General features: G+C 42.1%; 2 protein-coding genes across 2 annotated transcripts in view; one reads left to right on the top strand and one right to left on the bottom strand.

Annotated features, from left to right (window-relative positions):
- The window catches only part of onecutl (one cut domain, family member, like), a 10,307-nt gene extending 290 nt beyond the window's left edge, over positions 1 to 10,017 (top strand). Inside the window, exons 1-2 of the mRNA XM_066722202.1 lie at positions 1 to 1,898; positions 9,707 to 10,017. The exon at positions 1 to 1,898 is cut by the window's left edge and continues 290 nt beyond it. Of these exons, the coding sequence (XP_066578299.1) occupies positions 833 to 1,898; positions 9,707 to 10,017 (1,377 nt within the window). The 5' untranslated portion in view covers positions 1 to 832. The remainder of the gene's footprint in view (positions 1,899 to 9,706) is intronic.
- A 6,507-nt stretch (positions 10,018 to 16,524) lies between these two features.
- LOC136767360 (cathepsin S-like) lies at positions 16,525 to 20,541 on the bottom strand. Its single transcript, XM_066721127.1, has 7 exons — positions 20,416 to 20,541; positions 20,141 to 20,263; positions 19,520 to 19,672; positions 19,137 to 19,361; positions 18,652 to 18,817; positions 18,181 to 18,283; positions 16,525 to 16,932 (listed from the first exon to the last, which is right to left on the bottom strand). The coding sequence occupies exons 1-7, from the start codon at positions 20,539 to 20,541 to the stop codon at positions 16,833 to 16,835; spliced, it is 996 nt and encodes a 331-aa protein (XP_066577224.1). The 3' UTR covers positions 16,525 to 16,832.
- Positions 20,542 to 27,328: the final 6,787 nt, after the last annotated feature.

Below are 27,328 nucleotides of genomic sequence, written 5' to 3'. Positions count from 1 at the left end.
GGAACAGCACATTGGTATTGTTATCGTTTTGTCATTTTCTCGTATACAGAATAATCTGTCACAGATATTGTAATCTCGCAGGCATTTCGACTAGCATTGCTACTCTTTCCGATTGCGCGGCAGGGATCGGGCTGTCCCGATATCCCGAGTTCAGTAATTAACTGTCCACTTTGAATACTAGCCCAACTGAAAGACTCAAAGCGATACAGGGAAAAGGGAAACTTTGGATGTGTTGATTTGCTTTCTGTTTTGACCTCTGCAACACTTGACGGATTCTTTGTTGCTTTTAACGCAATGCTTGTTTTCTCACATGCACGTAGCGGACTATGTCACCGTTTAATGCAGAAATAAAAACTGTTTGTGTCTGTTTTAAAAAAAAATAACCAGCTGGAGGTTTTCAGATAAAATATTCGTAAAAACAATATATTATTCATGAAATTCGAAATTGTGTGCATAAATTAAAATTTAGTCTCAATCAGTAGAACTTTTGGGGGCCTGTGTATCTACAAGCGAGAGAGAAAATAAACCAATAAAAACAGAGATCCTGAGAGGAATGCGAAAGGAGGAAAGCGCTTGTCCTGTGGAGGAAAATAAAAATCTACATCGTATTGGCTACTGGGGGTGTTAGATTTGATTAAACCTCCGGCTTTCTCGTCAGCACACCTCAAAGTGACAGAATGGATTGACCGACTGACTGACACCAGAGTAATTAACTCGTCTTCGCCTTAACCTGATAGCCAATTGCCATCTCTGAAGCAATCGATAGTCTATCTTTCGCGGTGTGAAAACAGGAAAACACCAGTATCGAGAAACAAAGAAGGGGTTTTAAGAAATGGATAGAAATATCGGGGAAATGTCTATCCACAGCCAGGTCGAGCTTTCCCACAGTCAGCAGGGCAGAGACATGCTGCACTCCCGGGACCTTTCAGCGGTCTTTCCGAGGCCCTCCCTCGGGCCCTCCATGGCGCTGGAGGGACCCGAGCACCGACCCCCGGGTTTGGAGCACTCCATGTCGGCGCTGGGCTACGGCGGGGACTCGCCCACCAGCTCCGGCAGCACCTACACCACGCTGACGCCGCTTCAACCGTTACAGGATAAATTTCACCACCACCACCACCACCACCACCATCACCCCCATCACCACCCCTGTCTACCCGTCAGTAACGTCATCGGCAGCTTCACCCTCATGCGAGAGGACAGAGGCCTGGCCGCCAATTTCTACAACCCCTACGCCAAAGACTTGGGCATGGCGCAGAGTCTCTCTCCGCCAACTGCCAGCTCAGGCCTGGGCGCCGGCATGCACGCTTACGGGGGCCTGGGCAACGGAGGTGCGGGTGGAACCGGCGGGCAGATGTTCTCCGGGGGCTACGAAGTGCACATTGGGGGCGCTTCCGGTGGCAGCGGCAACATATTCTGCCGGGCAGCCGACTTCGCCAGAGAAATGTCACCGCCTTTGAGCGGGTCGGGGCTCGGGGGCAGCCAGCCGTTAAACAAAATGGACTCGCACGGTCACCCGCACATGTACGCCCAAAATTTCCAGCACCACCACCACCACCACCCCGGACACAGGTCTTCTGACAGTGGCACAAGCGGCGACCACCACTCTGCCGCCATCCCCCAAAATGGCGGGCTCTCCCCCGCTTCTCAGGGCGCCGGGATGGAGGAAATAAACACGAAAGAGGTGGCCCAGCGGATAATCACCGAGCTCAAGAGGTACAGCATCCCGCAGGCCATCTTTGCCGAGCGGGTCTTGTGCCGGTCCCAAGGGACGCTGTCGGACCTGCTGCGGAATCCCAAACCCTGGGCGAAGCTGAAGTCCGGCCGGGAGACCTTCAAGCGCATGTCACGGTGGCTGCAGGAACCCGAGTTTCAGAGAATGGCGTCTCTCAGGCTGGAAGGTACGTCACTGGGTTAAGAGGGCTTCAATTAGCACAAGTCGAACCTTTCGACACTAATCAAAGTGGGACGTCTTCTCCGGCGAGCATTGCTCTGTCAAAGACGTAGCCAGCTTTGCCGTGTGGCGTCTGTTCTAGGTGTGAATGGGATTTGCCATGGATCCATTTTGCCGAGGTTAAAGTAGTGTCTTAGTTTTCACAGTCTCTCTCTTTCTCTCTCACACATACACACACACACACACTCCTGTGCTTAATCGTTAGCGTGCAAAAAAGGGAAGCCATTTTGATTTTGACTAATGCGCCGAGTGAGACCGAAGTCCCGCAAAATAACAATTGGACACACTGACTGCTACATAATAATCTTTCACGTTGTAGGCAGCGCCATATAGAAATATATTTGTACTATAAATTTTACAATAGGAACAATTATTAGTGACGTTGAACACACCTATTGTTAGTATAGTCATCGTTGTTGTTTCGCTTACAAGATAAACCTACGGGAGTACATCTGCTAATCTAAGTTTTTCAATATACATATGAAATAGCAGATGTATACTGTTCAGTTTTCAAGAGGCCACTATATAGCTTAATCTATCCAAATAGCCACACATGGCGCACCTGTCATGTACTCAACAATACAAACAATGTTTAGGAAAGAGGGTGTTTTGTATTCACTCCATCTATTGAACTGATTAGCGTAACATAAACATTGACAGCGACACAGAATCTTAATAGGAGATTCTCTACATCTGCATTCATACATCCCAATTTAGTAACGGGCCTGTTGAGAAAACGTAAACGTTTACAGTAAGCTTTCGTGTGTCGGTAGGTTGACTTTATTCCTAAGTCTCCCGTAAGAAATCTATATGGGTTAACCCTGAACATTATGCGTGAGATGGCTTTTGAAGTGTCTAACCCACACGCTGATTTACCTCATAACATCAGTTCAGAACTAACGAGGGGAGTAATTGCAGGGGCCACCTTTGGTTTTGGTGTGAGTCCTGTGTGGGTCATTTGAGACCATGAGGTGGCCCTAAGCCATTTTGTGAAAATGGACCTTTCGAAGGACGATGCTGATCGAGGGATGTACAGTGTGTACCCCTGGGAAACACACAACCTGCAATCATAACCGATACACAACCCAGAGATGATATCAACACCAGGAGCATGCAAAGACATTGATTAAAACTAACACCAGCCTGAAATTTGCTTCTAATTTAGGTGAATGTGAATTTGGAAGATAACAATAATAATAATATTCATAATAATAAATAATATTAATGATAATAATCTGCTGTATACTGCATGCTAGAGTCAGTGTTGCATCTCAAAAGGAAAACTGTATCAGACGATATCTCAGGCATATGGAATAGACTTTTTTATGTTTTTTTTTCCAACATAGCTTAACGCAGTGGGTTGCAAAGATTAATAGATCTTTAAATGATTGGAACAGGAAATCATAAAGAGTATCCTCTGTCCTTCCATATCACACAGCACAGATCAGGAGATGTATGATTTAATGGCGCACATGGCGGATTATCCCACAGGGACCTCAGACGTTCTCCCGTCACATCATTTTGAAGACGTTGTTCTTTCGGCGATCGGACTGTCTAGTACAGCAACCAGGGCAACAGGGATTTGTCATTGTGGAAAATGGTGACCGAGCCATAATGAGATCTCTTGCCATAGGTCCTGCCAGATTTATCCCAGTCGGGGAATGTTATCAGTCGGTCAATCAAAGTCTGTGTTATACATTTATTATCATTTAATATAATTGATCATTTAGGAGGGCTTGTCTATCCCGAGGGACTGGAGGTAACAGTATGGCGTGCAGGAGAGCAATCAAACAACACACACACACACACACACACACACACATGTATTGGACATAAACAAATTACAGCATAAAAGTAAGCGCGTACTGCACAATAAACAGAGAAAAGTAATTACAAATAATTCCCATGTTAACGACTATAGCCAGTGATGCAGGGGCAGTGAGTGTGTGTGTCTTGCTACAGGAACTGTAAGAAATATATGCTTTTGCATTTAAAAGGGGACGGCAAGAACAGCCACCTGAGATCAACAGAACCAAACCTCGGGAAAGCATATACAGAATTCAAAAGAGCAATGTAAGGAAAAATTACAGTTTAATATGAATGTAGCCGAATTATGTGCCAGTTTTTTTAAATAATAATAATAATAATAATAATAATAATAATAATAATAATAATAATAATAATTTGGATTTAAAAAAATATGAATCCAGTAGGTGTTTATAGTCAGGGAATGCCAATTATCCAGTCAAGTGGAAATCACTATTTTAAATTGACAGTCAGCAATAAAAAGCTGAAAATATTTGTGTGAGAGAGAAAGCAAAACCCCTTCTCCTCTCTCGCCGGCCGTATCTTTCATTTCTTCCCAAAGAGGTCTGATTAATCAATGGAGATTCTGGCAGCCGGCCTTCTACTTTTACAAATGTCAATCAATCCGGAGCACAGACAACAGAAGCCGAAAAATCAAATAATCTTTGTCGGGGCAGGTTCTCTTTGAACCAGGCTGGGCTGAATAAGGGAGCTCTGGTCTAGTGTAGCCCCTGTAAACAGCCCGCAGTGAAGGCAAAAGTTGGGGCTCTTCAGTGCTGTATTTCCTGACCCACTTCTTAAGCAAAGTTTGGCCGCTGGTTGCTCACTCTGTTATTTTAATTACCATGCAGTATTGATTTCCCTGGGAAAAGCACAAGCACATGCAACCCACACACACACACACACACACACACACACACACACACACACACAAACACACAAACCTCCTCAACCAAAGCGATCCCAATCCCACACAAATGAGAAAAACTTTTAGGCTCAGATTAAGAGCTGATGCAGACACCGGGGTCCTGCAGGAACAACACTAATTCAGAAAGCACATAGGATAAAGAGATTATACATATAATAAAAAAGGTTATAGCATTTTGTCTTTTCTCGCCATCCAGAGCCTGCTGAATTTGTAAAGCAGCATGTGACCCCCCCAACAGTATTTTGAATCAGTCTTCATGCAGGGGGGTGTCATTCAGGCTAGACAGCCGCTGTCTGGACGAGGCTCTACTTTGACCTTGCAAACCTACAAGTTTCCAAACTTGCCGGAGTGCTCGCTATGCAACGCAAGACACTCGGATGCGATGACGGATTAGACACCTCGACTGGTCCGTCCTTTCATCGCATTCCCGTCAGATGATTTCTCAGTATACCTCTTGGAAGACAGTTGAGCTGAAATGTCCAGTAGATGTTGATAAATACAGATATAGGCGACATACCATGTACTGATTGTGTTATTATTATTATTATTATTATTATTATTATTATTATTATTATTATTATTATTATTATTACTACTACTACAAAACACAATGCAAAAAAAATACACAAAAAGGCATCAATCCAGTCTGATTCCAGAAATGGCTAAACATGTTCTGATTGGCAATCGATTTGACATTTTCTGTAATAGGAATTTCACCTAATTACTATTTCTTCTCTATATCTACTGATCTGTGGACAGTATACCTTTTAATATACTCTTCTTCCTGGGTCACACATCTCTCTCTTTACCTGTGGAAGGAGACTTTTGAGAAACGGTGTCTATTCATGTGCAGTGTTCAGACTGTGGGAATGACTATGATACTATGATTATCAGACAAATCCCACTTCTGTCTTTGTCCTGTCCTTGTTTTGCTAGCTTATCTGTTGTTGTGGTTGTTTTTCTCCCATTAATGTCGTCATCCTTAGCTGACGCCCTGGGAAAAAGAGGTTAATTCCAACCGCTTAAGTAAATAATGATTTCAGCTTAGTAAAAGAAACCTCAGCTGTTGGGCAGACCTCTGGATCTCCCTGTGATCAGATGGGGTTGGGAGCCCTTCTGATCCAGGTGCTTAAAACCCCAGCTGGGGATTGACGCCTGGGATGGGACGTATTAGGAAAGTGGGCAAATGAATAAGCAATTGAATGCAATTAGAGGGACCAAAAACAACACTTTCTCGGTGAATTCCCAGATCCGGGGCCGCCGAGAAGCCAGGCCCCAGCACTGGAGGGGTTAACGCGCATTGGCTGGTCGGTGCACTCGGCTCGGCACAGATTTAATCAATAATTTCTATCAGCCCATGGTCTGAGACATCAGTGACGGGGTGGGATTGGGATGCATGTCGGGGGGATGGGGGGTTGGTATGTGTGTGTGTGTGTGTGAAGGGGAGTGGGGGGATAGGGAAGGCTCTCAATCATGTTTTTGCAGCGCCAGACATGCATCACCATTAGGGACCGTTCCCACGATCATAAGGGGACGGCCGTAAACGAGAATATTTATGTGCTGCCTGGGTAGGGGGGATCGGGAGAGTTTATAGCGTGGTAATTGCGGGGCTTTTACAGCTGATTACAGCGTAAGGAAGCATTTGACTTGCTGGACTGCTGTTGCCACCGAGAGCTGGGACCCCAGCACGCAAGGAAGCCCGGTATTTCGGAGGGAGTGTGTTTGTGTGTTGAGGCTATAGGATGTGATTCCTCACTATCTGGGGTGATGGACGGTGGCGGGCAGGACTAATTCGATCACACACTTTTTAAATTTTATTTCATGAAATATGTATTGATTAGGCCGATGTCTGCATCCAAAGGGCTGGGATGGAAAGAAAGCGGGCAGACATCGGTGATTGGATACGGCGGGGCTAAATTTAGCATATCTGAACACTCCTGAATAGAGCCTGACTGCTGCTGAGACTGAGAGGATTTCAAGTCGGCCTTATTTAACTGTTGTGTGAAATGTTTGGGGGAAAGGGGTCGGCTTTGGTACAGCTGTAAGGACATGCTGGGGAAGATTGTCTGAAAACCTATATAAGAATAATAAAAAAGGCGCCACAAAAAGGCAATAATTTAACAACGTATGCAACTAAACGAAAGGCAGTTATAAACACTGGCATGGATTTATTTGCTCGCTGGGTTTTGTTGGGAGGACAAGCAGATCAGTCCGAGTCCTTATTGATTTCTGACGGAGGTCTTTGCATAAGAGTATAAGACTCTTTTAGAAAGCCTAGAGGCCAATCGCATATCTGAACTGGCTTTGGGGGTTAGCAAATCATTAGATCCCAGTGCTTTGGCAGGGTCTTTCTTGATGCATCCCAGTGAAACAGATTTCATAAAACAGTGCTGGCTGGTTTTCATGACACCCACCACTCTTAGTGTAAATAAGATGCCCTCCCAACTCCACATTTTTGCTTATAACATTCTTGTGTCCTGAAGTCCTGCACTTTAGGAGATTTGATAGATACTGACCTCCACTGTCCAGCTGTTTTTTGCTCAAACCAAGCTCTCAGCTATTTTTATTTGAACTCTTAATTGACCTATTTGGAGCGTTCTAATTGATTGACAGAGTTGGAGAATTCAAGTTATGAATAAAATGATATTGGGGGCTTGACTTCACCAGTGTTTTTCTATGCTAGGCAATTTCAGATGTCAAATGTAGTAAATGATTGGTCCAGTTAAGCTACAGAGAGCTGAAAAAAACAAAACAATACGACAGTATACACCAATTGGAAATGTAGAACAGGGAGCATTGTGGAAAGGAAATGGGTTACACAAAGAGTAGCAGTGGTGTGGAACTGAAGACCCAGTCAAGTAGGGAAAACAAACAGGCAGGTGTTGGAACAACTAATGGAGAACTACAATTAACAAATATGACCTCTAGTTCCTAGGACTTCATTTGAGTAATTAAGACCCCCAGGAGGAATTAAAACCAGAATCTGGTTAAAGGGCTCCTGAATAACCTATCCCAGCTATAGAAACTGCCTGGCTGGCATCCTTCAAAGGGCAACTGGACGAGGTTTGGTCAATTGATTTAGCAACCGAGCTGGGCGGATTTGGGGCGCAGTAATCGCTTGCGATCCTGGCTTCCACGGACTTAGGAAGCCATTGTCAGAGCTACTCCAGCTGTGTCTCAGCTTCCAAATTTCATTCCTGCAGCTCCCTTTTGGGTGAAATCTCTCTCCTGGACTGCTACTGGAAACAGAACAGCGTCATCTAGTGTTCAACTGTCCTCACGACCCTTTCCCAGACCAGATGTGTTTTTTTTTTTCTTCCTTTTATCTTTTTTCTTCTTCTCTTCAGTCAGCAGAAACTGGCAGCGTCCATTAAAGCAAATGCTGATCAAGGCTTCTTAAAGAGTGCATTTAGGTAATTACTGGAGTCACCAAAAATATGTTTAAGCCCACTTAGGCATTTAAGCACTTCAGAATCAGCTGCTCTGTTTAACTCGGCCAGACGCTTTCGTCTCAATAAAAAATAAATTAGCATCTCCCCCCCCGTGCAATAATCACTCACTGTTTCCGCCACATGCAAATTACTTTTATGAGGAATAATGAGGTATGAGAGATGGGAGGGATAAAGTGTGGAGTCTGCATTTTATTTCTGGAGGGGAAAAGCCGGAGTTTAACCAAGAATTAACTCAATCCAAATAATCTGAGCTGGGCGTTAACCCTCAGTGTCCAGACCTGTCCACTTCCATCAGTGATCTGTTGCCTCAAATCCCCTGTATGCAGAAAAAAACAAACAAACAAAAAACCAGATCCACAAAATCAAATCCCAACCAACACATTTTCATATCAATTTATTCAGCTAAATTCCCCCCTATCAGGACAATAGTCTAATTTGTTTTAACAATATACAAATAAGTTGGATCTCTGATTATCAGCTTCTGGAGACAGGGAGGGGACAGGAGGTTGCGCAACTGGATGTGCAAAAGGAGAAGCTAAACTGAGAGAAATGATCCAGGCTTCAGTTGTACATTCATTTGAAGCTTTAAAATATTTGAGTTACCTCCCTTTCTTGAGACAGAAGCCTCCTTCATCCAGACAGATATCTGCTGTAGCAATTGATTAGTCGTTCCTCAATCAATTAGTCATCCCCTGATCAATTAGATGTTCATTGATCAATTAGTATTTCCTTCTTCCTTCCCATGGTCATCATTTGTATGGGACATTGCTCCATCTCGGTTGTAGTCGTCCTGTACACTTCGCCAGTAGGGTGAGGAACATCGGCCCACACTCTCGATACTGTCCACGAGTTTTGAATCTTCCAGAACTTTTTCTGATGCCATTGGTGACTTCATATTATGTGTTAGTGTCAGAGGTGTAGTGGTAGAGAAAAAAAAGGTACAGGGGTGCCCTCTTTCCATTTTACCAGATTTCTGGTCTGAAACTACCAAGAAAACTTTCTCGGACGTTGCCACCTGACAATTCTACATTACCATTGGCCATTACTTGATAGGGAATAATCCAATAACCGAGAACTGATCATCTGACACCATCTCTCAGATATTGTGTGGGATTGTGGGCTTCATTGTGCAGGCGCTGTTTGTATGTAAATTGGTAAATTAATAAGCGGTCTTTATTACTTATTCTCAATGTATTATTTCAGACAAACAAAAAACAAACAAGGACATGTAAAATACATGTATTAATCATTTGAACTATTTAGAATCGAGAAACATTCGCTTCATTCTAGGTCCACTACACCCCTGGTTAGCATTGACCTTTTCCGAAGCCCAGACCAATTGCAAATATCTACTCTTCCCTCTATCACCAACGAGACATGAGTACCTGGTCTGAGTTTAAATTATATGTCAGAAGCCACTTTCCACTGATCTTAGATACAAAGGGATAGGGGTACAATTTCACAGGTAAGGCATTTTTTTGGGACTAAGTGGTGCTGGATGCACGTGCACAGTTTCAAACCACTGCTATAAACTCACTGGTTGTCCTTCTCCTCTTGCTCTTCCCACAGCCTGCAAGAGGAAGGAGCAGGAGCAGGGGAAGTTGGAGAGGAACCAGGGCCCCAAGAGGACCCGGCTGGTCTTCACTGACCTGCAGCGGCGTACCCTCCACGCTATCTTCCGCGAGAACCACCGTCCACCCAAGGACCTCCAGATCACCATCTCCCAGCAGCTTGGCCTGGAGCTGTCCACCGTCAGCAACTTCTTCATGAACGCCCGCCGCCGCAACCTGGACAAGTGGTTGGACGAGGGGCGGCCGTCCTCCACAGGCTCCTCCGGTTCCTCCATCTCGTCCTCTGCCGTCTCCTGCACCACTGCCTGAGGGGAGGGTGTGGGGGGGAGGAGGAGGGAGTGTGGGTGGTTGGTTGGTTGTGATGGCGGCCATGGATGAGGGCTTCAGACCAGCCCCCTCCGCCCCAAAGTCCTCCAGGCAGAGTTGGCTCATGCTGAAGTTCACTCCCTCTCTCGTACTCATCTACAACGGGTTTTATTTGGTTGGGGGTTGGGTGGGTTGGATAGAGGAGCCCTTGAGGGAGACAGGGATCAGCATAGGAGTTTTATTTTGTGTGAGTTTGCATTTTTTTAATGGGTGGTGCTCTTCCTTTTGTGGCCAAGAACCCTGTTTCACCCAGATTTGACAGCCTTCACGAGTGCAACATTCAAAGTTGAAACTATCATCTGGCTGAGTGTTGATCAGTTGTTATCTTCTCTTAGAGGGTTGTGGTCACATTTGGAGCATTGCAGGGGTGTAAAAACAATGACAATGCATTTCCAGGATCTCATCTTCATGTTGTCCCATGGAGGCAGGGTGGGGGACAAGAGTAAAAAGATCAGATGGTCCTGGTTCAAAAGATTCTGTGCCAAGGTGCAAGGTGCTTGTGGTCAGATTGGTCCTGGTGGAGGTTGGTTGAAGGAAAGGTGGGGAGGCTACTTTTGAGAGCTGCCTTTAACTTGCCTCTTCAGACCCAAAATGGCCCATCGACCACCTCTCTTGAGAAGTCCCATACCTCCCCCCTCCTGCACCCTCTATCCTCAAGTCTGTCGGTCCCGGTGGGAAGGAAAATCTGCTTCAAGATGCTGAGGCTCCCAGGCTGACAATTGCCCACAAACATGTTAAGGTTGCATGTAGGTGGCCTGCATACCTCCAAATACATCCCACCAGAAAACCACGAGAAAGACCTGACCCACAATTGGCTTCCGATATTGCTTCAATCCAATCTTTGGATCCCCCAGAAATATGGAAATAAAAAAACAGAAAACAAAAAAAACATGACAATATCTCAGAACTCAGGATCTTAGTGGGTACGGCGGCAGTTTGCCACTTTAGCCAGTTGTGTTTAACCTTCAAACAAGACATTTATCTTCTCCTGGAATTTGAAGGTTTTAAAATCAAACAAAGACATTAGGTTAGAGGACACCTGTCATCCAGACAGATGAAAGCTGGTCACTTGTCGGACATTGTCAAGCTTGAATGGCTTATTGACCTGAAACAGAGGCTGCCGACTCAAACCTGCAGGCACCTTATTAAAGGTAGGCTGCAGTTCTGGCTAGAAGAGCTGAATACTGAGATTTCTTCTTTAATTTGGCTAAGGAGAGCATATGTTCCCAGTTGGCTTGGAGCACAGACCTGAGAAAATGACGGAGAAACAACGGGGTCAGTTTTCACGGGTGTGATCCTAAGTTATTATAATGTCTGTGTTGTTTTTTTTTAATTATTTTCTATCTCTTGGTCTGTTAATGTGGAGGAACATGAAATCACATCCCGGGCTCCTTGAACAATGGGCCCCTGAAGAGCCAAGGCAGGGCGGTGTTGTGGGTGTCTTTTGTACTGCCGTCAAGCGCATCGGCAGTCGTAGACTCACGGGCCTTTTATTTCCGTGTTCTGGTCCTGGGACCGCGCAGCTTATTGGCATCTCCACCCGGTGTCCGTCCTCATAAACCTTCCCTCCTTTCAGGGAGAAACAGAGACTGGGGGATTTTTGGATCTGTCTCTTTGGAACTGAATTGAAGTGCAAAAATGGATTGCTAATCTATTTATTTACTTATTTATATGTCTATTTATTTATTTATCTATGTATTTATTTGTGTATTTATTTAATTATTCATGCTTTACTTGTATGTGTGTTATATTTGTGGAGGGTTACGAAGTTAAAGATGGGTTTTTATTTACTGAGATGCCCATCGGTATACCAAAGACAAAGCTAGATGATTTTCCTTTGAATGTAAATCCTTGTAATTGCGATTTATTTTGGTTTTATTTATATTCTTCTTCTTGTCTTTTTTCCTTACCTGTAAATGCAGAAGCCTTCGAGCTGAGACCCTCTTTAATAGTGTCATTATGGAGCCTTGATGTTTAAATGTTTTGATACTCGCGTACGGGCTAGTTGTAAAACCGATCCAGAATTCACGTGCAATTGAATGCTTTGTGTCAATCCGGGTCTGAAATGCACAGTAGCTGGAGTTAAAATGCTTCAGCTGTACAAATGCCTAACTGGGTTCTGGGTTCTGGTTTCTAGCTGGGTTCAGGTGATCAGCACAGATCTACACAATTAATAGATACAGGAATCTCAACTGAACTTGGATGAAATTGGCGGATGGAAATAATTTAAGTTGCCTTTACAGTAAAATCCCAATAGATGCTTGTACACATGGGATGCTTACACACACTCTGAAAGCTGCTCAGGAGCAGAATCACATCTTTAAACTGGTAACTCAGTTCTAAGGGAATATTTTTATTTCCTTATGCTAAACCTGGCCAGTGACTCAGTGTACGCCGAAACATTTTCTCAGTTCCCTCATCTGTGATCTACTTCTTGGACCTCGGCGGTGGGATTTCCATTTTGATTTGTCATCTCAGGTCATCTATTTTCCCGATAGCATGAATCATATATATATATATATATATATATATATATATATATATATATATATATATTGTCAGTAGCTGGTTGAGTTGATACTGGGATCTGAAGTCACCGTTTGGAGAACAATCATAAGGACCTGATGGGGCTCCCTCATATTGGTCAAACCAATATATATATTTTTTTCAATTGTTGATTTTTCTCCCAGCAGATTTGCAGAATGCCTTTAACAGTCTCTGCTCCTACATGCGTTTCTTTTGTCATAGTGTGTTTAGAGGTGATCGAGCCTTTTGCCTAGCATTCAGAGGATTGTCATCTGTTTAAATTGGGCATCCCAGTCCTTCCTCAAGGCCAGGTTGCTTTCGGGGGATTGTTTAAGAAGAGAGGGATGGGATTTAGGCATTATAATCGCTGTGTTGCATCTGTTTTGTCAACCCGAGCAAATACAATGTGCTCTCCATTCACTCTGGACAAGCCCCTAGCTTTTACCCACCAGAGCAGGGTGTGTGTGTGTGTGTGTGTGTGTGTGTGTGTGTGTGTGTGTGTGTGTGTGTGTGTGTAGCAGACCACCCCCCCCCCCACCTCCTCTCCACATTACGCACTTGAAAGGAAAAGTCATGAAAGAACCCATCGACCTTTGTAGACTTCAAAGACCCAGTTTTTTGTGTGTACATCTCTGGTCTGGAGGCATCAGTGAAGACTAGACCTATAGGAGGAGGGGGGGAGAAGCGAGAGAGAGTGGGGTCGGGGTCGGGGTCCATTCTGTATCCAAGATCAGAGACCTAATGGAAAGGCGGGGGTAGGGGGATTTTAAATGTGACGGAGAGGCAGTTGTAACAGGACAGTGAATTGCTAGGCGATGCTCAAACCAGGGAGTGGAGAAAGTAAAGCCCTGAACTTAGAATCTGGTGTTCAAAGGTATAACAGTAACACCGAATCCCAGATGTAAGAGACTTAATGGGGGGCTTGCATGTTTGCTGCTATTGTAGATCTGGACATGGGAACTGAGAAAATGGCTCAGTGGCCTCAGGTCAATTACTACCAAACTATCTCCCCTGCCAGGCATCCATACATGCATCTCTTAATATGAAGCTTTGGCCAAGTTTAAGCAAATTCCTCCGCCAGTCTCCCAAATGAGATGACTGGACTTTTTTCCATTGACTCGGCTTGGCTCCGTTAAGCAGGATTTCTTACTGTCCATAATTTATGTTGGACAAGCTGATTATGATAATAATCATAACAATAATAAAGATAATGATAACAAAACAGTACATAAACCAGATAATAAGCACATTTATTGGTTTCTCGGGCTGATGTTGTATTTCAGAATATTTAAACGGGATTGTACACTGAAACAAGCTGTAATTATATATTCATTACAGTGTATTTTTTGTTTTTGTTCTTTGTGTATTGGACTAATCGAGATAATTTGCCCATTTCATTAGTCGAGTGGTTTTCCCTTTCCCAAGATGGAAAAGAAAGTCTGAAAGCTCCTAGCTGGTTTTGTTTTGTACAAAAAAAAGAAAAGATAAAAAAAATCCTGTTCAGGCCAAGCGTTACAATGAAACATATCTGTCTACCTCAAACGTGTGACATCTCACAGGCCACACTTTGCTAAACCAAAGATCAAAAACCAAATCATGCTTTTTTCTTTTTTGTTTAAAGACGCACATGCAGACAAAACTCCTGCTTCATTTCCAAAAAAGATGAAACCCGCAAAAAAAAATCCAATCTTACCCAAGGTCACATAACTGTGTGTTGGGGAAATCAGTCTTAGATTTCAGTTCAACCTGTTGACCAGATCTTAGTTTTGCTACTTTTGAATGATTTAAACTAAAAAGCAGGAATAAAATGACAATCCTAGAAAAAGAAAGACATGCAAATTCTTGTTTATAAGTTGATTTCCCCTTGAATACTGGGGCTGGAGAAGGAAAGACAGAAAATACAGAGGGGAAAGTGAGAAGTTAGACATTTTTCCAACTTTGAGACAAATAGTGTTCATGTTTTGTAATTAATATGATTTGATTGGATTTTGATGTACAGATTCCACCACCCCATTACACAAAAAGATTCCCTCCAAAACAGGGATCAGACAAGAAAAACCTGCTGTGCGTGTGTTTTTTTTATTCTGTATTTTTTCTTCTCAAATAATGAAGCACTGTTTCCACTGAACTGAACTGGAAAGAGAGAGGAGACACAAACATGCCCTGAATGCAATGTAAAGAGTTTAATGAGGCAGGATGCATCATGGGATTTTGGAGGTGTCATTCCCATAAAGTGGTGAATAGCAATGTGGAAAACTGCTGAAGTGAAGAGCAGAACGGAAAGCCAAATTCTGGGCAAATAAGAGACTGGAGAATACAGGAGTGGAAATGATTCTTCCCTTGTATTGAGTGTTTTCTTTATTTGTTTAGTTGTATCTTTGTATCTAGGGTTGTAAAGCAAAATAATTTGATCTGTCTGTCTGTGTGTCACAAACAGTGTCTGGATTTCCAGGTGTTGGTGTTTCTTTTCTATCCTTCGACACCATTCTTGGGTTTTCTAAATCCAGTACAATGGTAAAAATGCCCCAGAAGTCCTTTCACCTCTGTCATCAATTCTCTCCTCTCTCCTGTTATTTTCTATCTGTGTTGGACTCGTTTGAACTTTTAATGAATGTGGCTAAATAACCAAAGGCTAATAATAAGAATAATAAAATAATAATAATAATGGTAACTCTTTAAACTTTAAACGTTGTGGGACATTTTGTACTAAAAAAATTGTAAGAAAGAAAGAAACAACTAAATTTCTTCAAATACCTCATGATGTGAAATTGTTTGTCGTGATGTTGCACTAAAACTATTAAAATGATCTGTAATTTGGTGACATAACATGAAACCTGGGGTCTTTGTTTTGTTTATTGACGGTATCAGAAGGCTTCTTGTGTTGGGTTTCTTGTTGAATGGTGCCTTTGTGTGATCTCTCATCTGCTGTCTCCCAAAACCTTTCCTACCTCTTGTAAATCCTCCAGATCTGGATTCAGGACATTATCCTCCCTCTTGCCTTCACTTCATTCGGTAACATCTGGGAAGCTAATATAGATGACATAAATGTAAGCTATGGGCTGTTTTAGAGTTGGAATAACTTAATATTGAAAATGAATTTCAAAGTTCTCAGTGTTGGGAAAACAATTCACATCTGTTGTGCCTTTTAAATCAGGTTAGGCAAAATTCTGCATAGTTCAGCAAACTTGTACGATCACAAACATCTACATTTAAATCAGGTTAAGTAAGAAGACTGTGTGTACATATATAGACATATACACACACACACATTTTAAAGGAAAAGGGTCAACTCCATATACATTCATTGATAATTGACACATAGTGTGGAATAGCAGATAGAGGATACAAGTATGTCTTTGAGTTTTGGTATTCGGTCTATATTCGTATTGGTATTTCGTCTATGTTCTGCTATTTCAATACACTTCCCCCATATTTACAGTGTACACTTTAACACAATGGGAGCATACTGAATAAATATGTGTAGCTTCTTAATAGAATGGTAATTTTCAAAGTTTTTTTTACTTTCAGTGTCAAATACGCTTTCCATACTTGCATCCTTGCAGAGCACTATTTGAACAACAGATGGCACTGTACACTGCAATCTCATACGCCGAAAGACTAAAACTGAACCAAAATGTAAAAACACGCTAGTGCATATTTAGGTAGGTATTCTAGGTGTGCATAAACCCGTCATAGGAAATGCAATTCAATGCTGTGTTTTGGTAATATTTTTTTTTTTACATAACCCAAACCAAACCCATATTTCATACACTAAGTTTTGTATAATTTAAATACCCCATAATATAAATATATTGAGCTGAGCTTATATATATATATATATATATATATATATATATATATATATATATATATATTAAGAATCTGTAATTTCTCCAGACTGTCAGATTTAATAATAAGGCTACCTTTACAATCGGTAGGCCAGGTTTTATTTTGTGTGCTGTCTGTTACAACACATATAGAGGTGATATAAAATCATATAGGGTAAAAGATACATACTTTGGGGTTTGTATGTATGTTTGCATGCATGTACACTTGGCATATTTAAAAACCTAATGCTACAGTACATGTGATTTGAGCCAGAAGAGGTCACATGATCAAAATCACACTCAGAGAGGAAAACAAAGATTAAGGTAATCTTGGAGGTTCAAGTAATTGATTAGTGCCATGCAGTGTTCATTCAATTGTGGGAAGTCTCCAGTCCCGTGTGGTCATCACATCATGGGGTAGAAGGCGTTCTGAGCGATCCCGCACTGGTCGCCCTTATTCCGGACCATCCGGATATAACCTTGGTCACCAAAACTCTTCCCCCAGCTGTGAAAGACAAGGACAATCATATCTGCAGACTGGAAAGCACATTTAAGCTCAGTTGACTTTAAATCAACAACAACAACAACAACAACAACAACAACAATAATATCAAAGAGAATATTGTTTTTAGTTTTTTTTACTAAAACACACAACAAGGTAATTGGATGGATATTAGGAAAGGGGAACCGCCTCATTGGACAACCAGTCTTGGTGTATTGTCATAATGTGACTCAGATGTGGGGTGTAATCAAGTCGGAAGAACAAGCGAGCGGTCGAGTGCCAGCAAACAGTGTTTTATAGGGCATCCAAAAGTCAAGGTCAAAAATACAAGCACTAGGTCAAAGAACAAGTCAACAGGAAAAATGGAGATCAAAGAGGGAAAGCAAGGGTCGGAAAACACGGAGATCGGAAGACAAGGATAAGACTGTAAAAGATGGGACAAAGGTGACATCTGGCGGTGAACTTGGGAAATGGTCAGACTGAGGGTATGACGTATATATGTATTAATCAATGACTTCACAGTATTTGTGGAGTTTTCGGCGACATTTTGATTTATTGATTTTGTGAAATATCCAAAGTCGAACTTTATTAAGTATACCCTATTGAAAGCAAAGACCTGATGTGGAACTGTGCACCACAACACAAAGAAGAATTGTTCAACAAAAGAGAATCATACAGGCCTATAGAATTGTTTTTGTGTTAAAGAAATCTTAAAACGTCAATACTGCAACACTTCTGTCCTCTGAGTTGAACGACAAATCGGTCATTCTGATTAACTCCAGGCTTCATGTATGAATTTGTGGTTTTAAAATATACATCTTCCCGACAGTGAACGAATATCCTCATTACAAGCACTATAAACAACATTTCATACAAATTTGTTTCTGTTTGTTTATGAAATTTGTAACCGTGTTTGCAACACTGCTGTCATGGGCAATCTTATTTTGTATGGTTACATTTTGTTCCATGCATTTTCCAGATCGAGTGCAAAGTATATACTTCAAGTATAATGGTACAAATTGAAATGTATTACGATTAACCTATAACCATGATGGACACAGGCGAGTATGCAGTGACTTAATGTTAAGTTCAAGATTTGTCAACTTTCTGTGAAAAAAATATTTTATAGTTTACACAATTTGTGGTGCCCACCAAAAACAATGGCACCATAGGACACCGCCTAGTTTGCCTCATGGTTGTGCCAGCCCTGGGTGCCAAGGCAAGTACTTTTGTTGGTAGAGCGACCAGTACCTGTTCTTCACCAGCCAGAAGTCCTTTCCATTCAGAGTGCCATACCCCACCGCCAGCACTGCATGGTTCACATTCTGAGTGCAGGAGGGGTTGTCGTAAACACCTGGGACAAACACAAGCACATGTCCCTCATAGTGTGTGACTCCTCTGCTGCCAGACTGCTACAGCAGTAGGTGACATTCCCTCCTGAATTCCACTCAAACACCTTTTATTACATTCCAAGTGTTTGCTGCAGGTCCTCCACAACTATCACAGAGACCTCCAGGAGTAGGGACAACTATTGGTAGGGATGCCTTTTTGATGTTTATACCTGCTGCCCCTACCTGCCTGGGCAGAAGGTATGCAACAGTATGTGTAAAAACAAGACAATGGGGGTGTTACCATGTGATCATTTCAGTCTTCATTAAATCTCACTCTGGAACAGTATTTAGCTATTGGTCTAGCACAACAATTTAAGAGAGATTGCCATACCACTTTTGTAGAGGATGAACTGGGGTTGGCTCACATCAATGGCTACTGAAACAGGTCCCACAGTGGCCAGGGATTGTTTGAGGGCGTCCTCGCTCCCTGGGAGGATCCAGCTATAGCTATGGCATGTAGCGGCCCGATGGCCCACAGTATATTGGCAGGAACCACACTGGGGGAGAGAGGATAGGTGGGTCAAACCTTAACCATATATATTGAACCAGTGCTGCCCATCCTTGGTTCTGCATGGTGGCTCTGATCAGGTAAGACTCATTACATCCCTACCTGTTTTTAACAGGGACTTGATGCTACACTGTGCCAGGTGAGTGAAAATAGGGTTCAGTGAAGCCATTAATGAGTGTTGATAGAAAAACAAAAGTCTTCCTGAACCAGGAAACTCCAGTAAAGCTGTAAACACAACCAGCATGCTTTGAAGTTTTGTTCAAACTGCTGACAGTAAATCTGTAAACTGTGTTTTTAAAGTTACTCACCATGGCAGTGTAGGGGTACGTTAAGTTGGAGTCGATGCCACCATTGTCAATGACGTACTGGAATGCTTCATTAATGTAGCCCCCTCTGCAGCCCAGGTTTCCATATTTGGAGGAGCAGTCCACCAGATTCTGAGGGCTGAGGTCCACAAGTTTGCCAGTCTTCAATTTCAGCTGGCCTTCCAACGCCCCCACGGCACTGAACGCCCAACAGGACCCACAGGAACCCTGCAACACACACACACACACAGACACAGCACTGAGACCAGACCTCTAAACACTGAACTCTAGTGAGGCATGCTTCTGCATCCGCCCCAAATTCACTCAATCTTAGCTTCTCTAAGTCGTATCAAAACCTGTTGTCCCCTCTCCACTCCTGTCCTCACCTGGTTCTTCACTTCAGTCACGCAGCCCTGGTCTCTCCAGTCAATGGCATTGGGGACAGGGACCCCAGAAGAACGCATAAAGGAGGTGGCACCTCTCGTGATACCTGAGAACTTCCGAGTGCCGGCCAGCGTGGCTAACACCTCTTGGGTGGTCTGTGAGGAGAGACGACAAAGGATGAAGCGGGAGGATCAGCTGAAAACACAATCAGACACAGTGAGGGAGCATTTGCTGATCCCCATGAGGACTACGTATGTATACATGAAAAAGAGCAGACGTTCCCATGGCAGTTAAGCCATCGGAATATGTTTTCCACAAACGTGACACGTGACATAAATGTTGATCATTTTTGGAATATATTTGTCACATTTCTCTGTGCTGTTATCCGAAAAATTAATTTCTGAATATTCTGCTACATTTTCAGAAAACAGGTTTACATGACTTGCCTTATTCTGGTGCAATTATATACCCCCTCATTGATTCCTCTCTAATGTGGGAAAGTAATTATTTAATGGAGAGTATTTTGCAATCCAACAGCCCTCTGGTTTCGCCAATCCAGTGCTAAGTCACACCAGGGTTGGTGTTGTTCAATAGAGGCCTCTCTGGCACAGGCAGGTACCAACCATGTCCCCCAGGTGGTTCATGCCCAGCTCGTAGCTGTGCATGCCCAGCGAGGCCTCCAGGTTGTGCTGGGAGATCAGTTGGACATTCTTCTCCCAGATGATGCGCCTCTTCCCCTCGTCCACCTGTGCAGGGACAGTTGGACACACTTTAGCTGAATTGCTGGACAGTCCGTGTAGTAGCACTATGTGAAAGAGCAAAGGATTGCCTGCCCTTGCGCAGATCGGAACAATCTGAAATTAAAGTGTAGTCCAGGTGTGAGGAAGTCAAGTCTCACCTGGTTTCCGTAGGACTTGCTGTGGGTTTTCTTCCACAGCTGCCAGTGTGGGTCCAGGTTAAGGTTTGTGGTCAGTTGGGCCGTCACTGCCCCACACAGCACCGCGATCAGCAGACTCCTGTACATTATTGTGTAGACTCTGACTGCAGACAGAGAGGAGATACGAAAAACTCAAGACCTGCTTTACTGGCTTGGGATTTATTTAAGAGGGTTTAAAAGTCTACTGTATTATTTTCAAATCCATTTTCTTTTATGCATTTTCTCTTTCACCCGAACTCCATATAATATGATTTGCTGGGGCACAACCAGTACACATCCTTTGTGGATAAGTACGCTGAAATCTGGAGCCAGCCAGATTTGGGTCACTGTGCTCGGGATTTGTTTGAAAATACACAAACAAAATGAGAAGGAAAACAGACAATGCTGGGAAGGTTCAGACTGGGGCTTTTAAATGTTTTCATGTTGCGGGTTTTCTGTTACACCCTTAAACCTTATGGTTGAGTTTTTTTCAATTTATATCTGACAATGTTTTGTTTGTTGCTTTGTTTTGTCTGTGTACATTTTGTCTAGAGGAAAGAAAAACAATCACGTTCCTTTATGGGCAACAAGTCAGACCAGGTTTTTTGTTTTGTTTGTTTGTTTTGTTTTTGATGTGAATTTGTAACTTATTGTTGATAATGCGGAGCTTTATATGGTGATCCTGCGACCCTCTGAATTTAGGTCGAAAAGATGGTTGCGCAAAAGAAACGGATGCTCAGTCACTAAATTATGGCTCTTCCTTGGGGTCTCTTTCACTGCTGTCAGTAAGATCTTAAAATGAATTAAAATTAATGTTATGTTACTGGCAGCCAGTAAAAGGTATACACTACAGGAGTGATGTGTGTGAGTAAGCATCCGCGCTGCACAATTCTGTACATAGTGGAGTTTCTTTAGAAGTCTAGCAGACATTACACACAGCAAAGCATTGCAGTAGTCAAGTCTGGATGAAATACAAACTTACACTACATTTTCAGTGTCTGCGAAAGCAAGACAAACCCGTAATCTGCTATATTGGAAAGGATGGAAAAACGATACTATTGAAACATTTGTAATGTGAGCTTCAAATGATAATGTGGAGTCAAAAATTACTCCAAGATTCCTTACAGAAAATAAATTAAAATAAATGTTTAAAAAAATCTAAATAACAGACTTATGCACATTTTTTAATAATGGCAAATTTATGGATTCTGACATTCTTGGTGGTTGCATTTAAATGTGACAGAAACTTTGTCATAATTATTGATTTGCACGCTTTACAAGAATCATAATACATAATAGTTATTAGGCCCTACATTATCTTTGCCACATTACTCACTCCTTATGGAGGAAACTAATTGTATTTCCTGTCCACTATAATAATTATAAATACACAGAGCAAAGTATGCATTACTTTCAAAGTTAATTCATAAAGCGACATTAATCGATAAATCACATTGACACCCACAAACATGAAAATGAATGTAGATGTGTAAAATAGGTTATTGAAATGAAAAAAACAAGCAAAAAAAAGAAAATGAGAAAGAGGGAGAGATAATAACTAGATATACAGATTTAAGGCATATAACACAAGCAGAAACTGATAACCTACCTCTCTGACGTCGAAGTTTCAGAATTCCTCCTCAGTGACTTCAGCAAGAATGAGAGAGGATGGGAAGGAGTCTGCTGTCTTTTTAAGTGTGTGTCTTGTTATCACATGATGGGGTGTACCTTTTTAAAAATGGAAAATCCCACAAAATTTTTTCTTCTTTTGTTCACAAGCACAATAGAGGTAGACTGAGCACTGAGGAAGACTATTTTATCCCTTATCATCGTATGATTTTAGCTGATGTTTGGCATATTACATTTTTGTTTGTCATCCTTATACAATTGTTTGTATATATTGAAATATGTAGTCAAAAATACAGTGTTTTCTTTTTAATAGCAAACTTTGCAGGGCTCAGACACAAATTGCTAAAGGCAGAGATACCACCAGATGACCAGAATGATGCAGGTGGTGAAGAACGAATATGGAAAAGGTGATAACAATAGAACTGAAACTGATCTATGTATTGATGCAATGTGACAAGTTGAGATGAAGAGCCCACGCCCCAAAAATACAAAAGAGAGGGGAATTTCTAGAAGTGAGCAGCTGATTGCTGCATTAAAGGCCTTTGAGGAGGGGGTCCCATGCATATGAGTCAGCAAGACTTTTGTCATCCCTGCTGGTACTTTCAGACCTCACAGAGACAGTTGACCACATGCGATACACAGTAAAAACGTTTGTATGGCTCAACTACTTCAGATGTTTGGAAATTGATGTAGCTGGAACAACTAGAGTGAAACATCCCTTTAATGGAGACAATGGTAGGCAACGACTGGCTTCTCTTCCCATCATCAAGATGCATTAGCATAAGTGTAAGGATTAGAGAGCCACAAGGAGAAAACCTTACCCATTCAACATGCCAAAAATGCAACAGCTTATTTCATAAAGGAGAACTGGAAACACGTAACTTCTCTCCTGTTCATAGTTGAAACTTGAAGCTTACTACGAAACTACGAAAGTTCATAAACCTGGCAAAATGGTAGCTTCCCCGGGCAGCAACCTGTGGCATGGGAAATACAATGATTGTGATCTGTGCAATGTGGGCTACAGGCTTCTACCTGACCCCAATTTTGTATCTACTAGTGCATGGAGCACCACCTCAGTCAGTTGGTTATTCAAGCCCCTGTTCTGTTGTTTTCTTTGCGCTTTTACATTCCTGAGTTTGTGGGGGTCTTTTAAACCGGACCTACCCGCTGAAATAAAGGTGGCATAGCCTTTTAAAAGAAAGAAGATTTTGCTCTAAGACTTCCCAATTCTTTGCTTGTTGATGTCATTACAACTTTGCTTCTGAATTTTCTATTGACCTGGTAATGTTATAATATTTACCCTATAACACATATATTATAAATTTAACTTTATGCTACCTCCTAACTGAAGCTTATAACCTTTAAGCCATATGTGTGGCTTGGTCAAAACCATAAAATATTAAGAGGTTTGGCTAATTGCACTTTTTTTTCTCTTTGGTTAATTTTCAGGCCACAGAGGTATTCAAGCTCTGAATCAGACTCTAAAAATGGTGAACGTTAGCAAGAACAGTCTTTCCTAAAGGTGGCATAGCAAGAAACATGGCCGAATTCTTCCATGTGTACGCTTGAAGTTATTCAGTTTATCAGATTTAACCATACAAACTGAAAGCAATGTGTTCATAGTCAAAAAGCAAATTTTTCGCCTTTTCATTACTTTAATATACACAGTCTTACTTACTTGCATGGTGTCATGGTATTTCCATTTGAAAAAGTATAAAGAACAATTATTTTTTGTAGACCTTTTATCTATCCTTTTTTGGAGGGACAAAACATTATTTATGCTGCTGAAATTTTATTTAACTTGGAAAAACACTTTGGTGATAATTGTGTGTGAGTGAGTGTGGGTCTGTATGCTTGGAGGAGAAGCGGAGAAACCTTAGATGAAGCATCCAGGAGAAGGATTGCCTTGCTGATGACATGGGAATTTCAATGTGAATTTAGCCTCTTTGAAGTGTAATACAGTAAGTATTGAAGGAATTCATAGTCATATGAATTGTTTTATTTTAGAAAAAGTCTTATTTTTCTCCATCTAAGGAAGATATTTGACTTTAACCTTAACTTTGTGAGTATTGGCCATTATTACGCGCACCATCTTATTTTATCATGTCTTGCTCTGGATAGGTATGTACTTCTGACCTTATCTGTTGCTTTCTGACCATAGGGCACTGGAATTGTCTCTTATTGTTTCCTAGTAGAGTATATTTTCAATTGTTCAGTAATCAGGAACTTCAAAGACTGTCGTTAACAGCCCTACCCTAATGTTATATACAGCTCTGGAAAAAAATTAAGTGACCACTCCAAGTTCAGAAATCAATGTTAAGTGGTCTCTTAATTTTTTCCAGAGCTGTCTGGCATTGGCCTGTGAAACCTGTTCTTGTATGGTATGTATTTGTAACAATTAAAAAGATTTCACAAGACAAGATATCGGTTTCTGCTCCTGCACTCTACAATCAGTGGACGTGTGTGTGCCACCTGCACTTACGAGCCCCTGGTACGCTACATGGCTGAAGCTGCAGCAGTCCTTATAAATTTACCTGCCGTTCCTGCTAACTCCCCGTTGGGCATCACAATGTATGGATTACAGTCTAGTTTCTCTCATGAGGAAATGTCTCATGTTACCTCTTTTTTTCTTTCTTTCTTCCTTTCAAATAAAACAAACACGCTGGGTTTTAAAATAGGGTGCCTTGGAGCCTTGAAACTCCAAGGGAGTGGCTCGGAAAAAGTGATATTTAGTTACCACGGATCCCAGTGAGGTTTCAGGGGTTTCGAAAGGATGACGTAATTTATAGAACAAAATCTATCCAGATAACAGCTTCTGGTATGGTATTACAGTCATTAGACTTAATAAAATGGAAAACTTGATCTCATCCAAGCCGAGTATCTTTATCAAAGTTAAAAAATAAATATGACGATGTAAAATATGACGTTTTTTCTGTAAGCTTTGTAGTAATTTATTGCAATGATTTCTGTTTTTTTTTTTTGTATTTTAACAATATATTAGTTAGATTGCTGTGGGGGTTAAGTGCTTCAAACATACTACCGCTGTACTGTTACACTATTGTATTCATTTTATTGTAAGTGCATTATCAATAATACTATGGTCAGTGTGTTTATAATTGTCGCAGTGCTGTTACATTTTAACCCTAACCATGTCCATATAACTGAGGTCCCACTAGGGGAGACCAAAATGCAACATTGTTGTGCTTATTCATGTGTCCCACTTTAAAATGCTAGAGATAAGCATGTATCCCACCCTGAACCATATATATGCAGCTTGGGACCTGTGTGGAGCTCAAGGAAAAAATTAAGGTTATAGAGGACTTAATTCAAATGTAAATGCCCTGACCCGTCGAGGCATGGACTCCACTAGACCTCTGAAGGTGTGCTGTGGTATCTGGCACCAAGACGTTAGCAGCAGATCCTTTAAGTCCTGTAAGTTGCGAGGTGGGGCCTCCATGGATCGGACTTGTTTGTCCAGCACATCCCACAGATGCTCGATTGGATTGAGATCTGGGGAATTTGGAGGCCAAGTCAACACCTTGAACTCGTGATTCATCAGACCAGGCCACCTTCTTCCATTGCTCCGTGGTCCAGTTCTGATGCTCACGTGCCCATTGTAGGTGCTTTCGGCAGTGGACAGGGGTCAGCATGGGCAGCCTGACTGGTCTGCGCTACGCAGCCCCATACGCAACAAACTGCGATGCACTGTGTGTTCTGACACCTTTCTATCAGAACCAGCATGAACTTTTTCAGCAATTTGAGCTACAGTAGCTCGTCTGTTGGATCGGACCACACAGGCCAGCCTTCGCTCCCCACGAGCATCAGTGAGTTTTGGCCGCCCATGTTCAGTGCTTTTCCTTCCTTGGACCACTTTTGATAGGTACTGACCACTGCAGACCGGGAACACCCCACAAGAGCTGCAGTTTTGTTGATGCTCTGACCCAGTCGTGTAGCCATCACAGTTTGGCCCGTGTCAAAGTCGCTCAGATCCTTACGCTTGCCCATTTTTCCAGCTTCTAACACATCAACTTTGAGGACAAAATGTTCACTTGCTGACTAATATATCCCACCCACTGACATGATAACGAGATTATCAGTGTTATTCACTTCACCTGTCAGTGGTCATAATGTTATGGCTGATCGGTGTATATGCATACATACACACACACACACACACACACACACACACACACACACACACACACATATATATAGGCCTATAACCTAATCTCCCTTCCCGAGTTTAGTTTCTGCATGTTTGCCGGAATAGAGATTTTTTTTTCTGTAATCCTATCAACAAAGACACCTGATCATGTTTTACAGTGAATCTATACTGTAGCCTATAACCTACTGTTAGTGTTAACGATCATAATGAATATTGAAAGTGTGCATTGGAACAACAAAAACACAATGGAAATGCAATATGCATGATTATTAATGCCAGTATTTATTCAATGTCACAACCTGTCACAAAATAGAATGCATATCATTATTAGGCATTGTACTGATATATACAGATGGGTGACAAACTAAAGGAAAACGTAAATAAATGAGTGGAGGAACATAACGAATGCAGATGCCTCCAAACAGGTGTACTGCATGATACAATTAAGCAGTTATCATCCTGTCATGTTCTGTGGCATGTATACAAATGCTGAGCAGGCCCAGCTGACCTCAATTTTGGATCAAGATGGCAAGAGGAAAGGATCTAAATGACTTTTAAAGAGGGGGGACATTATTGGGGCACGAATGGCAGGAGCTTCAGACACAAAGATGGTCAACTGGCTCGTGTTCTCGACAAGTGGGTGATTGGGCGGTAGGGTGGATGTGAAACATTTCTGTCCTGATGGGAGTGGTCTCTTCCAGGATGACAATGCACATCCACAGGGCACGTGGGTCACTGAATGGTGTGATGAGTATGAAAATGATGTGAATCATATGCTATGGCCTTCGCAGTCACTAGATCTCAACCCAATTGAACACCTGTGGGAGATTTTGACAACACTCTCCACCACCATCATCAAAACCCCAAATGAGGGAATATCTTTTGAAAGAATGGTGTCTATCGCTCCAATCTGTGCCAAGAGCATTGAAGCTTGGACTTGGTACATGTGAGATATGATGGACAGTGGGGGCTTCTTGCTAAGGTCATCAAAGAAACAGCACCCAGATCTTTTGAAGTTATAATGCAATATGGAAACAGACAACATCTGTTGAAAGTGACGAAAACAGGGACTGAAGACACGAACAACTACATGGGAGATAC

Source organism: Amia ocellicauda, chromosome 14 (assembly GCF_036373705.1).
Source record: "Amia ocellicauda isolate fAmiCal2 chromosome 14, fAmiCal2.hap1, whole genome shotgun sequence".
Classification (NCBI taxonomy): domain Eukaryota; kingdom Metazoa; phylum Chordata; class Actinopteri; order Amiiformes; family Amiidae; genus Amia; species Amia ocellicauda.
This window is presented reverse-complemented; position numbering and strand designations above follow the sequence as displayed.

Excerpts from the sequence above, each read along its gene's own strand:
- LOC136767360 (XM_066721127.1), bottom strand. The coding sequence starts at position 20,541 with ATGTACAGGAGTCTGCTGATCGCGGTGCTGTGTGGGGCAGTGACGGCC. Across the intron at positions 20,264-20,415 it reads GCAAGTCCTACGGAAACCAG|GTGGACGAGGGGAAGAGGCG; the intron begins GTGAGACTTGAC and ends GTCCCTGCACAG. Across the intron at positions 19,673-20,140 it reads TGAACCACCTGGGGGACATG|ACCACCCAAGAGGTGTTAGC; the intron begins GTTGGTACCTGC and ends CTCTCCTCACAG.